A 15,499-nucleotide genomic window follows, 5' to 3' on the forward strand; every position below is an offset into this window, starting at 1 on the left:
TTGATTTATATTATATTTAAAAAACGTATACAGAAATACTGTAAAGGTTGAGGCCTTTGTAATCTAAATGCCCTGCCAATAAAACTGTATGGCTCATGTCGTGTGCTATTTAACATCAGCAATGTTACATTTATGCAATGAAACAGACTACTGATTTAATGCTTGTTAATGTAATAACGCCTAGTGCATTATGTTGATACATGTGAAAATGTTACAATTGCATATGTTTATTTGTTCTAGTGCTGTCAGGATACTGGAACAGCTGAAAAAATATCGCTATCCGATACCATTTTCGATACACAGTGGAAAAACTACCTTAACATTAAAGCCCTAAAATTATTTTTGTTTGAGAATTAACATTATTGAAAGATCCATATTTGCGACAACACTAATTTGTTTCTGTTTTCATCCTTTGATTTCCTGTTTATTTTCAGTCTAGATATATTGTTGTGACAGCGCTGTGCCAAGCTCTTTTTCACACAAACACGCGCACACATTTTCATTATGGCACCAAGCGACTGTTCTCAACCGAGAGGATGTTTGTGTTCAAACCATCTTGATTCTCAAAGGAAATTCCTCTGCTATTAAAACAGAAATGTCCATGTCTTCAACGCACTAACTATTAACACACACACACACGTACAACAACGCAAGCACCCCTACAGACCTGTTTTTCAAATTCCTAATTCCCACACGCAGACACACACTCTGCTGATGGCCCACTTTGATATACTGTAGTCTACCCACAACCCCCTGCGGTGTCTCCCTCCTATATCCCTTCGAAGTTTGAAAAACAAAAACAAATCTGTGTTGACTAATGATAAGTGAATTATGATGTCGACCACAAGAATCCAGAGCTGAAGAATTACTGGAAAGTTCATCCGGAGGGTCACATTGTCTGGTGAATTTCGTCCGTCTAGTCACATTTTCTAATTCAGTGTTATTTATAAATGGAAGTGTTATGCACATGTGCTTGAGTTACAGCCTCGCTGATGTTAGACGAGCCGGTTTTATACTTTCTCTGATATTTCTTTCATTACCTTTTAATGTTAGTTAACTCGAAGATCAAGTCTGCTTTGAAAGCTTATCTCTGTAATGGAAAAACTGAAATGACAACAATTTAACATCGCGATACGATTAAAACAAAATCATTATAGTTAAATTAAAAAAGCTAGAACTGTTAATCTTGTCAAAAGCACATCGACGGCTTCTCTGTTTAAATGTAAGCTCGAGCTCAATTCATAAGCAAGAATAAAACAATTGAGAATCAGTTTTGTAACTCCACTGCAGGAATATGTCAACATGGCTTGCTTTGGTACATTAGACGCACAGAAACTCTGCAGCACTGCATATGATTGAGGAGATATCGTTCCTCTCTGGACAAGCATGTTGCCTGCAAGGCATTATGGGGAGGAAACGTGTCAGATCGAAGTGTGTATTTCGTATTTGAGCTGAGGTCATTTTGTTGTATTCATGGATGCATTTTCTATGATAGGTTACCAGCAGCAGCACATCTCTTTAATGTTCTTCACAATAGAAGACCCAAAACGCATCTCTTGTGGTTTCTAATGGAACGTGAGAACGATCTACCGTAGCCCGTGTGTTAAAACGTATCTTGTTCCCCCGCAGGTTGAAGCCGTACACCTCTTACAAATTTAGAATGATGGCCACAAATGATGTGGGTGAAAGCGCCTTCAGCAAGGAAACCGAGCCAGTTACCACGCTGCAAGATGGTAATGTTAGAGTCCATGTATTCTCATCACACTGATTCATAGATCGACTAATAAATCGATTGTGTTTTTCTGTGTTTAGTACCGGGTGAAGCTCCTACTATTTTGAATGTCAAACCGTCCACCACAACATCCGTGATCGTGCAGTGGCAGGTAAAACATTGTTCATTTCGTCCAACACAAAGCGAGCTGCCCTACTACATGCGTAGCTACTTTCTAAGCCGGTATTCAAAATGCAGTAAAACCAAATAACTACCTGATTGTAAAGCAGTTGTTTTACAAATAATTCAAATTGTTATCCTCACATGAAGCATGTTTCTATATGCCAAAGGATGTTCTCGTGAATAATAATAATTTAATTTTCATTTCAGTTTTTCAGTATAGAGTTGTTTACAATACATTTAGGCAGCGATTACTTAAATAAAACAAAATCAAATACAATTAAATTAAATTAAACTACATCTGTGTTATTAAACTACATGATATTATTGCAATTTCCCTTGGTATTATATACGTTGCTATCATATACTCTATGCTTCTGTAAAAAGCATAAAAATGCTTGAACCCATAAATATTGAAATGTTTATTTTAATTTGACGAAACTGCTTTTTAATAGATGTATTGATATCGAAATTCATGTTTGAATTTCCAAAGCTCTTGTTTTCTATCTATCTATCCATCTATCCATCCATCCATCTATCCATCTATCCATCTCTCTCTCTCTCTCTCTCTCTCTCTCTCTCTCTCTATCCATCCATCCATCCATCTATCCATCTCTCTCTCTCTCTCTCTCTCTCTCTCTCTCTCTCTCTCTCTCTCTCTCTATCTATCTCTCTCTCTCTCTATCTATCTATCATCCATCCATCCATCCATCCATCCATCCATCCATCCATCTATCCATCCATCTATCTATCTATCTATCCTATATCATCTATCTATCTATGAGAAATGTTTGTGCAACATTTTGCGACCTATATATAATAATTACTTTTATATTATTCAAATAACGTTTTGCGACTCATCGCATACTGAATCAGTTGCGTTCTATGTATAAACAAAAAAAATACACAAACATATATATATATATTTAGATGTATTACGCATATTTACCAGTAATTGAAATGATATATAAACATTTATAAATGTTTATATTTTATATATTTCCTAAATATATGTGCGTATGTGGTTATTATTACAACATTTATATGCACAGTACACAGACGTATATTATGTAAACACAAACGTTTATTCTGACGGTTTGGCCCCGATTTAAAGTTTTATAAACGAAAGTCAACTTTTCCTTGAAAATACAGTCCAGGTAACCTACAGTGTGTGACTATAATATGTGTGTTTCACCGACAACTTTTTCTCCCTTTCGGTCTAATCTGGTGTTCAGAGTTCAATTCCTCCGACCGCGTTTAATAGCAGACTTGTTTGCAAGCTATTCAGCCGCCCTCTCAATGTTAATTATGTTTGGCGAGCAGGTTCACGGCCTTACACTTTACCCTCAAATGAGTTAGTAATCGCTTCACGTACCTCTGCTCTCAGTTCACACACACAAGGATACATTTACAAAGCCGGTCTGTTTTGACCCCATCTTAATTAACTTTGGCTATAACACTGATCACATACTAAACAGACACATCCATAATGGAAAAGGAGAATGAGGAACACAGTCAGGTTAGGTCTTCACTGACCTGGAGTCTCAGTCAGCTTGTCCTCTGTTGATCTGCGCTATCTTGTGGGCTGGTGTGCATTGTGCCGTAATTACTTTCTGTCGCTGTTTCCGGCTGTTAATTAGCCGACAGCAGAGGCTCTGACACTAACGTTCTTTCATTTAGTATCATCACGGGTCACACGCTGAACAGTCAGGTGAATATTTCATGCTCCGTGTTAAATAGAGCAATAAGATGCCGGTTTGTTACTCTGAGACTGATTGAAATTCCATGTGTCTGTGTCGGCAGCCGCCTCAGGAGGGGACTGTGAATGGGATACTTGTAGGATATCGCGTGTATTACCGCGAGCTTCCGCGCGAACACGCCACGGCTGAACCCAAGACGGCTACAAACCAATCCACAATAAGTCCTGAGTTCAAAGGTAAGAATATATCTGTCTGCCTGTATCTGCCTGTCTGTCTATACCTATATTTACCTGCCTGTCTATCCATCAGTCTTTCTATATCTACTCTATATATGTGTGTGTCTGTATAAATCTACCTGTCTGTCTCTCTACATCTACCTGTCTATCTGTCTCTCAGTATCTATAACTACCTGTCTGGCTATCTTTCTGTCTGTCTGTCTGTCTCTCAGTATCTATATCTACTTGTCTGACTCTTTCTGTCTATCTATCTGTCTGTCTGGCTATACCTATGTTGTATCTTTCTGTCTATTTCTGCCTGTCTTTATCTATATCCACCTATCCGTCTGTCTCTGTATGTCCGTCTGTCTTTCTGACTATATCTATATCTATCTGTCGTTCTCTTTGTATATCTCTATCTGTCTATACCTATATCAGTCTGTCTTTATATATGTTATCAGATATCTGTCTGTCTGTATGTTTCTGTCTGTCTATCTATCTGTTTGCCTGTCTATCTATCCATCCATCCACCAATTTTTCTCTATATCTTATCCATCTCTCTATACCTTTGCCTGTTTGTCTGTCTGTCTGTCTGTCTGTCTATAACTACCTGTCTAGCTATCTTTTTGTCTATATCTATATCTACATCTGCCTGTCTGTCTGTCTATCTATCTGTCTGTCTGGCCATACCTATGTTGTCTTTTTCTGTCTATTTCTGCCTGTCTTTATCTATATCTACCTCTCCGTCTGTCTCTGTATGTCCGTCTGTCTGTCTTTCTGGCTATATCTATTTCTACCCGTCTTTTTCTTTGTATATCTCTATCTGTCTGTCTTTATATATGTTATACATATATCTTTCTGTGTATATTTAGGTCTATCCATCCATCCATCCATCAATTTTTCACTATACCTTATCCAACTCTCTATACCTTTGCCTGTTTGTCTGTCTCTGTCTTTCTGTCTGTCTGTGTGTGTATATTTACCAGTTTCTGTGTCTATTTCTAGATTTGTCTGTCTGTCTGTCTCTCTGTTTATGCCTCTTTCTAGTCACTGCTAGAATTTTGGTCTCAAATAAAAGAGCTGTATTGTTTTGAAACTTTTTTGTTTTGCTTGCAGGTAAATGTGTTGTTGTTGTTCATGACGATACTACTAATAATAACACTCTCCTTTGTTAAATATATTTTGTCGTTGTTATGATGCTTTTTTCATTCAGATTGTCCTCAAAGGCATTATAAAGGCTGTGTCTCTTGTATAATGTCTCTCTCATTGTCTCTTCCTCTGTCTCGCTTTATTTCACTACTCAAACAGCCAGGAGCACTTTTAAGACAGTGAGCAGTCCTTCATTAACGGAATTTGAATTAACTCGTAAGTATTTTTTGATATTATTTTAATTGCTGAGCTGTTTCAATAGTTGTAAACTTTGAAGTGTTAACAAAGTCGTATTGTTGCCCGGAGGCTTTCAAACTGCCTGTTCAATCCTCTAATCTGCTTTACCTCTAGAACAAACACTTGCTTAAGTCATCATGTTTTTGTAGTTTAGCCTCTGGTCTTGTCTTGATGTGCTGTGAGGAAAGGAATAGAAATCTATTCGGTCCTCTTCCTCCTTTCCACACCCTTCATCTTAAATCTTCCACTTTCTTATGACGTCTAGTTTTAAAAATGACCTTTTAAAAATCTATCTATCTATCTATCTATCTATCTATCTATCTATCTATCTATCTATCTATCTATCTATCTATCTATCTATCTATCTATCTATCTATCTCTCTCTCTCTCTCTCTCTCTCTATCTCTCTATCTCTCTATCTATCTCTATCTATCTCTATCTATCTCTATCTATCTATCTATCTATCTATCTATCTATCTATCTATCTATCTATCTATCTATCTATCTCTCTATCTCTATCTATCTCTATCTATCTCTATCTATCTCTATCTATCTCTCTCTCTCTCTCTCTCTCTCTCTATCTATCTATCTATCTATCTATCTATCTATCTATCTATCTATCTATCTATCTATCTATCTATCTATCTCAGTCTTACTGCTTTTATTATTTTTCAGAGCTCAGCAAGTACAGGCGCTATGAGATTGTCATGACGGCTTTTAATGTTGTTGGAGAGAGTCCCTTAAGTGCACCTGTTGAGGTGTTTGTTGGAGAAGCAGGTATGTGTTTATCTTAAGATATCTCATATGACAGCTGTCATACCATAAGCATGCCACATACCACGCAAAAAATGGTACAGTTATGTATAATACCCTTATTCTTACAATCTGTCCATTTATATATATATTTTAATTATTGTTTATTTAACAGGTGCAAAAACACAACACTGTAAATGTGGCAGGTGGAAAACATTTCCTTTCATGCAGTACTCAGTTAGCATCTTTGGCAGAAGTCAGATTGTCCGAACGTTGCTTGAGACGGTGAAGGCCACTGCAAAATAGAGGTCTGCGCGGGACTGTTTTTTTCCGTCCCGCCCGCTAAATTGTATTCCGCTCCCTCTAAAAATTCACACAGGGATCACCCGCTTTCTGCTTGGAAGGATTTTTTAACCGACCCGAGGATCCCGCTAAAGTTAGACCACGTTTCTTCATAACAAATATAAAAGACGCTATACAAAAACATATCGGTTTATTTTTTCCGTTTTGTCATTATACAAAATTGCTTTTTCATTTGAAGGAAAAAAATAAATACATCTCATACGCAGTCTTCTCTCAAACTAAATCAAAGAAACCCGTTTGCTTATAGCTAGCTCGTGCAAAATAACATCCATGCAAGAAATGTCCTGATGACCATCTCCCCTCTAAAAAACAGGTCTGTGGGCTGACGCGTTTTAAAATGATAACAGAGTAAGAACTGGTCCACGCGCCGCGCGCAGCACATGCATAACACAGTCCTCAGATCAGGCTCTACATGTGGTCAGTTACAAGGATGTCGGGAGTAGGCACTCGTCCAAAGGCCCGCTCCCGTCCATAGTACAACAGTTTCCTTTCGTCTTTTATCCAAAAATGTATGCAGACCTCTACTGCAAAACTTAAATCTGTTCTTTCTTAAAGGGGTAGTTCACTGAAAAATAAAAATTCTGTCATGGATTACTCAACCTCCAATTGTTCCAAACCTGTATACATTTCTCTGTTCTGTTGAACACAAAACGATGATATTTGGAAGAATGTTAGAAACAGACTTTTCTGGGGCACCATTGACTGCCATAAAAATGGTTGTCTGTTTTCCTAAATTCTTCCAAAGATTATCTTATACAATAATTCTTTCTTCTATGGTAGTCAACGGTGCCCCAGAAATGTCAGTTTCTAACATTCTTTCAAAAATCTTTCTTTGTTTTCAACCGTACAAAGAAACGTATACAGGTTTGTAAACAACTTGAGGGTTATTAATTCATGACAGATTTGTATTTTTTAGTGAACCACCCTTTAAGATAGCTCAGGGTTGATTTTAAGGTGTGTTATCCGATTGAAATAATCAACCTCTTTTTCAGCCTCAGACTATCGCTTTCAGGGTTTTTCGGTACCCAGTCAAATCCATCGTTCCTTATACCTAGAGCATTTTTTTGTCTTATCATATTATCCTATCTCTTTCTAGCTTTTCTTATCCTTATCTTATTTCATTTTATTCTATCCAATCTTATTCTATTCTGTCTTATTCTTTTCTTTTCTTATTCTCTCCAACCTTTTTGTATACTTCCGATTTGTTGGGTATGAGATTGAATGTGATTCTACTAGACATTTCTCTTAATGTTTTATATTTTCACTTCACCGTCGCTCTCACCTTCCATTTCTTAACAATACTTCAAACAGTGGAAAATGCTGTTGTGAGATGTTTTATAACCTTCTCCTGGTTTTTGAGAATGAATTATATTGATTTTAAGATCTTCAGTCATCTGCGTAGAGAGGCTGTGGATCTCGAGTGCCAGCGCAATACTTTGAGTATGTTTAAATCTCTGAAATTAAGAGTATTATTGTTATTAATTAGAGTATTATTGTTTTTTCTATTCTTAATAGTAGTTGAAAGCCTTATCTGATGTCAATTCAAAATGTACATGGTTTTCTGAAATACTTGCTCATGATTGGTTGACCTGTGTAATGACTACAGTGTATAGTCATCGCAGCAGGTAAACATTTCCTCCGTAGCTGTGTTGGTTTCATGTCTCTTCCTGCAATCTTGTTTCGGACTAAATCATTTCTCATGCACATTTGTTGATTTTTTTGCTGGCCTGTTTACGTTACATTACAGTTTACACATGGAAGTGTATCAATAAATCACTGAAGCTCTATTTCCTCTGAGATTAGTTACTGTCCATTATGTCACAGTGAAATGTCATTTGCCCTTCACCTGAGGCAGATGAAGTTAATGGTTTTCGTGCTACGACACATTTCATCCCCCACATGCACATTTAGTTAGTTTGAAGCTAAAAGTGTGAACGTGTGTGTGTGTGTGTTTTCAGCTCCTTCAGTAGCCCCTCAGAACATCCAAGTGAAAGCTGTTTCCTCCTCTCAGCTGGACGTCGAGTGGCAGCCTCCGCCTGTAGAGACACAGAACGGGAATATTCGAGGATACAAGGTGACCTGTAATGACTGTGACTCATCTAGGGCTTGAAATACTTACTTTTACTTGCCTTTCCAAACACAAAAATATGTATACATTTGGGTACTTTGGTTGAATTGAACACATTTTGAAAACTGTCCAATGATAACAGCATTTTTATTAGTGGTGAACTAAAATATATCACACAAACCAAATGTTTACGTTTGTGTGGCATAAAAACACAATATTATACATATATGGACCATTCTTGTTGCACTATTCATGAACACGGGCCTAAAGCAAGGTATTCTGGGACTCCAGACTGTCAGTGCCCCTTACATGGATACATATCAAATGATTATGGCTCCCAAAAACGTTCTCGTCTTTCTCTTCAGTAGCTACAGCCCTGCCATCCTTGACGTTGTGTTGTCACAAGTAACACACTATGAGGCAATACTTTCAACACATGAATATGAGTAATCCATAAATATTTCGTTAGTTTGAATCCTGACATTAACCCGGATAAAAGTAATTCAAAAGTTAGGCGTTCAATCTGTTTGCCTGCATAAATAAACTGCAGTTCATTATCAGTCTCTAATCCTTTATCTCGCTGTCATTAGTTGATTTCACCATATTAGCTTCTATCCTTGTTTTCGGTTTTATGCCATCTGTACTTCTGTCTCTCACAGACAGTTGAACAGGAACTGATAATAAATCCTTATGTTCTTCGCGTAGACACGAAATACCCATTATTCCTGTCCCATTCACATCTTATTATGTTTATTTGTGTATGCATTAACATAAACGCAACCATAAAAGGTATTTTGAAAATGTTCACCAATATTGTCATTGCGTTAGACACAAAATATAAAACCAAGTGTCATCTTCAGACATTTCAATATGCATTAAATATTCAATATATGTGACATTCATTTATTATTAAATAACAATGGAATTATTTAATACATTTTAATCATCAGTCAAGTTTTTCTTATTTTCAGTAATAATCATTAATAATACTGATATTAGTTGTTTATTTTAGTTTTTGTCATTATTATCATTATTAATGCACATATTACGCATTCACATATTGTGTCAGACCTTAATATTTCTAGATGACATCCATTCACATGTCCCACAGATTCACTACTGGGAAAAGGACAAGCAGAATGACACAGAGAAGGAGCTTGTTTTGTTCGTTCCCGAGACGTCTGTGCACCTAAAGAATCTGACGTCGTACACCACCTACCACATTCAACTGTCTGCATTTAACGCGGCGGGGGACGGCCCACTCAGCGCTGCCCGTAAAGGACGAACGCTGCAGGCTGGTGAGTCCCACTGGGGGTCTTGTTATGTCACCTGGAGGCAGATGCACCAACCGGCGAGACGCTGGTGTCCACAACATTGTCAAACTGTGTTAATCTGCCGGTATTAATACTTCTGAAAAGCAAAGTATGGAGCCTGTTGCTGTCATCCCAGTCAAGGCTCTCTGAACTATATTTTGCAACTAGAAACGTTATTTAGGTTGAAGCAGTATTTCTCATTCATAATTGTGAATTAAATATATTGTCTCTGTGTCTCTGGCATGCTGGCATGGCAATATTTTGTTGAAGTTAGGCATCGTTGTTTTACCAAAGTCATCTTTAGTAATCTATCTTTAATAGAAGGTTTGGCAAATGTTTCATTGAAAGTGACTCACCATCTCATTCTCTCTCTCTCTCTCAAGCTCCTGGGCCACCCAGTCATGTTCTGTTCTCAGAGGTCACAGGAAGCTCATTGAATGTGTCATGGGGAGCACCTCTTCAGCCCAATGGAGTGCTTGAAGGGTACAGGGTGATATACGAGCCCACGGCACCCGTTCATGGTAAACAAGATGGAGAAAAAAGGACTGATGTCACTTATAATATTTATGTATCAGGTCAATAAGTATAATATAAAAACACACTTCCCAACTGCTACTGGACTTTAAAACGCAGGCATCATGATTTTTTACTTTGCGATAAAAGGGATATTTCACTACCAAATAAAACTTTCCCCATGTTTTACTCACCCTCAGGATATCGTAACTGAATATGGTTTTCTTCTTGAAGAGTAATGCAATCTCCCACCAGAGTAGACGCTATCCTATTGGCTGAAAAGCAAAAATGCAGCGTTCATCACCGGAACTTACAATGTCATCTGCCGGAAGAACAAGCCTCTGGTTCACGCGCATTCGAGAGATTACTTTTCTCAGATCAATGGATGCGCTTTTTGGAGCTTCAAAAAATCAACACCTGTTCACTCCCATTCTACCGCTTGGAAGTCAAATGATTCCTGGTGTTATAACTCTGACTTCATTATTGTTCCAGAAGAAAACCATATTCAGTTACGATACCTTGAGGGTGAGTAAAAAATGGGGAATTTTGATTTGCTAGTGAAATATCTCTTTAAGAGATATATGGGCGGGACCTTGAGACCCCGGCTCCATCTCTTGCTTACTATCGTGCAGACTTTTGCTCCGAGTGACATTATCGGCGCAATATGTCACCTGCCATATCTGGGATATGTTTGCTTCATTTAACCATATCGAAAGTAAATCGGGGATGTGTCATCCATCATTTAAAAATGCAACATAAAGAGTTTCCAAAACAGATTTGATGTGACAAGTTCCAATCTCTTGGTTTTGATCGAATTCAGTTACACTAGTGTAACCTTTTGCTTGGCAGGTGTCAGTAAGACCGTTACGGTAGATATCAAGGGCAACTGGCAACGCTGGCTGAAGGTTCGAGACCTGATGAGGGGCGTGGTCTATCGCTTCAAGGTCCAGTCTCGAACCATCACTTACGGACCTGAACTGGATGCCAATATTACCGCCGGACCAGTAGAAGGTATGAGCAAATATTAATTTTCAATATTAATAATACAAAATAACACGCATTAATACGTAAATCCTACAGTAACTGGATGTGTAAGAAACATCCCCTGCAGCTACAGGAACAGGACTGGATTAAGAGTATTACACGAATTGTTGAATATCTGAGTCATTGAAAGAGTGCTTTTTTAAAACACCATTAAAAGCCTCACATCCTGTAACCCACCAGCATGACACTGTTTTAGACATGTGCTTTATTATTCCAAAGCTTAAAATTAGTTGGAGATGGAAATAAGGCCGGTTGAAACTGGTTTGAGTAATGTGGCGTACTAAAATTGTCATTTAATGTAAGTTGCGGAGCGCTACTATATTATCACGATGTAAGAAGCTTATGCTTAAATGATTAAAATGAGTTTTGGAGACACATACATACATAAATATAAATACACATTTGAATAGAAATCCATTTGAATTGGTCAAGTGGAGCACATAGGGAAGGCTAAAAGCAAAGTCAAAAGTGGCAATTTAGAAAAGAAAGAGTTTTGGAAGCATAAGCGTTTTTGCGCACTACATTATTCTCCTAGATTACCGATAACTTTCTCTATTATAAAAAACGAATTATTCAATTTTGTTCCATTTAATTCTATTCCTTTTTTTATTCTTGATTCAATTTCTATAGCACTTCACAATTTCGCATTGTTGCAAAGCAGATTTACAAAAGCAATACATAATGTTTTCTGTTTCATCGAACGTGTGCCCCTGACTCCCAGTTAACTTAGCTAATGTCTAATAATATAACTATTTATATTGAATTTAATTTATGTTAATAGTAATTCATGTGATTATTTTACTGTATAATACTTGTATTTTGTTGTATGTTCATTTTATTTAATAAACAATATGTTGGATGGCTCCTGTAGTTTTGACGCATTTGAAGAAACCGTATGGAACATTGACATCTAGAGGTTGAGCTTGGTATTGCAGTCTGAATTCAAAATATTGGAGAGACAAGTTTAGCCAAGCAACAGTTCTCAGAAATAATCTATTGTTTGTGAATGTGTACCGGAAGTTAAGCTGGGGTCACAAAAATAAGCACAAAAGGTTATATAGAAAGAAAGGAAAATGATAACAAAATATATTGTTATGATACATAGTATTCAAGAATGAGCTTTGATCTGCAGAATTGAATTTCGGTGCATCGTCTGAAAAGACAAATCAAAACAACAAACGTTTTCTTTATTTACTTATTCGGCTGATAGGAATGAAAGTATTGCCGCTTTTATGTGCGTGTTGAATCGCATAACATTTCCAATAGTCTGATTCATTCAAAATGAGCAAGCATTTGTGGGAAATATAGAGCGTTAACGTTATAGTGGCTGTGAATGCCTTAAGGTCACAGTAGCCAATAAAGGTTTCAAAGAAGGTGTATCCCTGAGGCTTCAATGTGACCTTTATGAAATCTAAACAACTTCAAGCTGTCGGTCTTAAAAGCTTGTGTTGTACGTAAGCTTGTGTTGTACATAAAATATCCGAATGTCATCACTGTCATCCTGTCATCCCCATGTTTGTGGTCTGTGATTCAGTCTGAAATATTGTGATTTATCAAGTGGGCCAGATTCATTTCTAGAAACAGGTTCCTGTAAGGTTATCGATCGTTCAGAAATGAGACGCTTACAGAATTTAGTCCTAACTTGGCTTTTGTCTCATAGGCTCGCCTGGTTCCCCCTTGCAGACTTCAACCACAAAATCAGCTTCAGCTCTGACGCTTCATTGGTCAGAGGGAGCTGAAGGGGCGGGAGCTGTCACAGGATATGTCATTGAATCACGTCCATCAGGTGAGCTGTAGTTGAGGGGCCGCGTAGTTCAAACTCACACTTGACTTTTTCGTCTCACTGCCCTATTTTTGTAGGTTCTTAAAGTCACCTAGAAATAAAAATTCAACAACAAAAGAAAATCTTTTGAGAAATGTCTCGGTGGTTTTGTGTCCATACAATAGAAGTCAATGGGGGCCAATGTTGTTTGGTCTACAAAAGGAAATTTACATATACGGTACCATAAATAAGATAATGTACAGTTCATAAAATATGTCTGTATCTCTGGCGCCCCCTATGCTTGATTTCCCTGTACTACATTGCTCTATTAAAACCAAGCATGTTCTCCATTAACCTTCTACTGCTGACTTCTCCTTCATTTTTCTTCCGTGTGTGGCGACCGATTACTTCCCCTACATTTCCAGATGAGGGATTATGGGATACATTTGTCAAACATCTCCCACCTGGAAGCTTCTCGTACACCATTAGTCTGGACCGCCTACGTTCAGGTGTGGCCTACGAGTTCCGTGTCATCGCCGTCAACCGTTTCGGCTACGGGGATCCCAGTCCGCCTTCCACTGCCATGTCTGGTAATCTTCCTCATTATTTCCAAATATAATATAAATATAAGTTTACACAAAACTGGACTATGAAAATATAATAATTTTATTCAATACTTAGTATACGGGTTGCATGTATAATGGAACGTAGTGATGTCATGATGTCAATTAGAGTTGCTTAATGTATACTATATCATATAATAGTTAACATAGAATGCCATATGCGTGACATTATAAAAAAAGTACATAAATCTTTAACATTGTAAAGTAGCTTACAGGTTTTTTCTTTTCTTTTGGGCTGTTGGATTACTCTGCAGCCTCTACTGCCATCTAGTGTCAAACAAATACACGTTCGCTCATCTGTTACCAGAATAATAAAATCAAAATTAAGAAGTTGTTTTGTTATTGACATCCATATTATTTGAGTGTTCTCCTTTTGTAAATAATGAACTAAATGAAATACTGTGATCTGCCGTTGTAGCTCTGTCTGAAACCCCTTTCTATGAGGAGTGGTGGTTCCTGGTCGTCATGGCGCTGATCAGCCTCATTCTGATTCTGATGGTTGTGTTCGGTTTGCTGCTGTTGGGACAGAACAAGAAGTACAGGAGCTGTGGTACAGGTGAGAGTTACAATCAATATAAGGAACAGACGGCTGGGCATTATCACAGAATAAACTCGGACATCGTTAGGGGTCTTTGAAGTTTTGTCTTGTTATGATGACCAGTGGAATGTACAGCACATTATCTTGTTTATTACTTAAATGTTATATTTGGTCATTGAAGTTAAGTTTGTCAAGTTAAGATCAAATCAAATATAAAATAATATCAACAATTTAAAATGTAAAATAATAATTTATATTATAATTAACAGCAATATTATTAGAAAACAATAACTAATAATAAGATCAACAATAACAATTTATAACAGTACTAAAAATGTAAATCATTTATAATAATAACAATCTGTAAAAATGAGAGAAATGCAATAAATAAACATGAGCTTGAGTTTATGTATATAAAATGTATAGCTTGAATGTACTGTCGCTTTAGATTAAATCATAAATTGAGTTTTAGTTTTTCCGACAGATTTCCAGTTCCAACAGTTGTGGGAAAACCGCATTAATATATTGATATGCCTGAATTAATCGTGCAGCACATCGCATCATTTTCTGCAGTTTCATGGGTGTAATGCAATGTTTCCCACAGGAAAGCATATCTCCACTGTAGAAGAGGCTGTAACCCTCGATAATGGCGGTTTCACGGCATTAGAGTTAAACAGCAGACATCTGAATGTGAAAAGCTCTTTCCTCAAGAAGAATGGAACAAGGTGAGGTTTCAATTCAGCTCCATGTCAGATTATTCTACATAACAGTTTACTAAAGTGTAATAAATCTTGCTAAATGTGTTATTTGAAGCAATCCAGGACAAATCCAGGCAATTACAATAATCCAGATGTCAAATATAAAGTAGAACAGCTGTGCTTCTCAGAAACTTTGACATACTGATCTATTGTGTTCTGCTGTGTTCATGATATGACACTTAAGATGAATATGGGTCTCTATGAATACTTTCTGTTAAAAGAAAAATATGTAACACGTCTTCAAGAATGCAATGTTGGAATTTTTACTCCAAGTGATTGGTCCACAGGTCACCACCACGGCCAAGCCCGGGTGGGCTGCACTACTCAGATGAAGACATCTGTAACAACTACAACGGGGCAGTTTTAACAGAGAGCACCACCCTCACAGAGAAACCCACAGAGCTCTCTGAGTCAGAGGTATATACACCTACACCAACACCATCTTCAGCAACATCTAAACAACATAAAGAACTGAGAGCGGTTTATTTAGAGAAGACTACAGCATACCTATTTTTTTATTTAGAACATTCATCAGATATCAGTTGAAAAAATGGAAGAACATTTTCAGAGTT

General features: G+C 37.3%; 1 protein-coding gene across 1 annotated transcript in view; it reads left to right on the forward strand.

Moving 5' to 3' along the window:
- sdk1b (sidekick cell adhesion molecule 1b) overlaps positions 1–15,499 on the forward strand; it is a gene marked incomplete at its 5' end in the record, with an annotated part of 158,331 nt that overhangs the window by 140,257 nt on the left and 2,575 nt on the right. The window contains 14 exons of the mRNA XM_079462738.1: positions 1,630–1,733; positions 1,813–1,883; positions 3,695–3,827; positions 5,115–5,171; positions 5,868–5,969; positions 8,267–8,382; positions 9,488–9,674; positions 10,073–10,210; positions 11,052–11,213; positions 12,907–13,032; positions 13,434–13,598; positions 14,050–14,187; positions 14,774–14,894; positions 15,215–15,344. Coding sequence (XP_079318864.1) covers positions 1,630–1,733; positions 1,813–1,883; positions 3,695–3,827; positions 5,115–5,171; positions 5,868–5,969; positions 8,267–8,382; positions 9,488–9,674; positions 10,073–10,210; positions 11,052–11,213; positions 12,907–13,032; positions 13,434–13,598; positions 14,050–14,187; positions 14,774–14,894; positions 15,215–15,344 — 1,750 coding nt within the window. The remainder of the gene's footprint in view (positions 1–1,629; positions 1,734–1,812; positions 1,884–3,694; positions 3,828–5,114; positions 5,172–5,867; positions 5,970–8,266; positions 8,383–9,487; positions 9,675–10,072; positions 10,211–11,051; positions 11,214–12,906; positions 13,033–13,433; positions 13,599–14,049; positions 14,188–14,773; positions 14,895–15,214; positions 15,345–15,499) is intronic.

Source organism: Barbatula barbatula (assembly GCF_947034865.1).
Source record: "Barbatula barbatula genome assembly, chromosome: 8".
NCBI classification, from domain to species: Eukaryota; Metazoa; Chordata; class Actinopteri; order Cypriniformes; family Nemacheilidae; genus Barbatula; species Barbatula barbatula.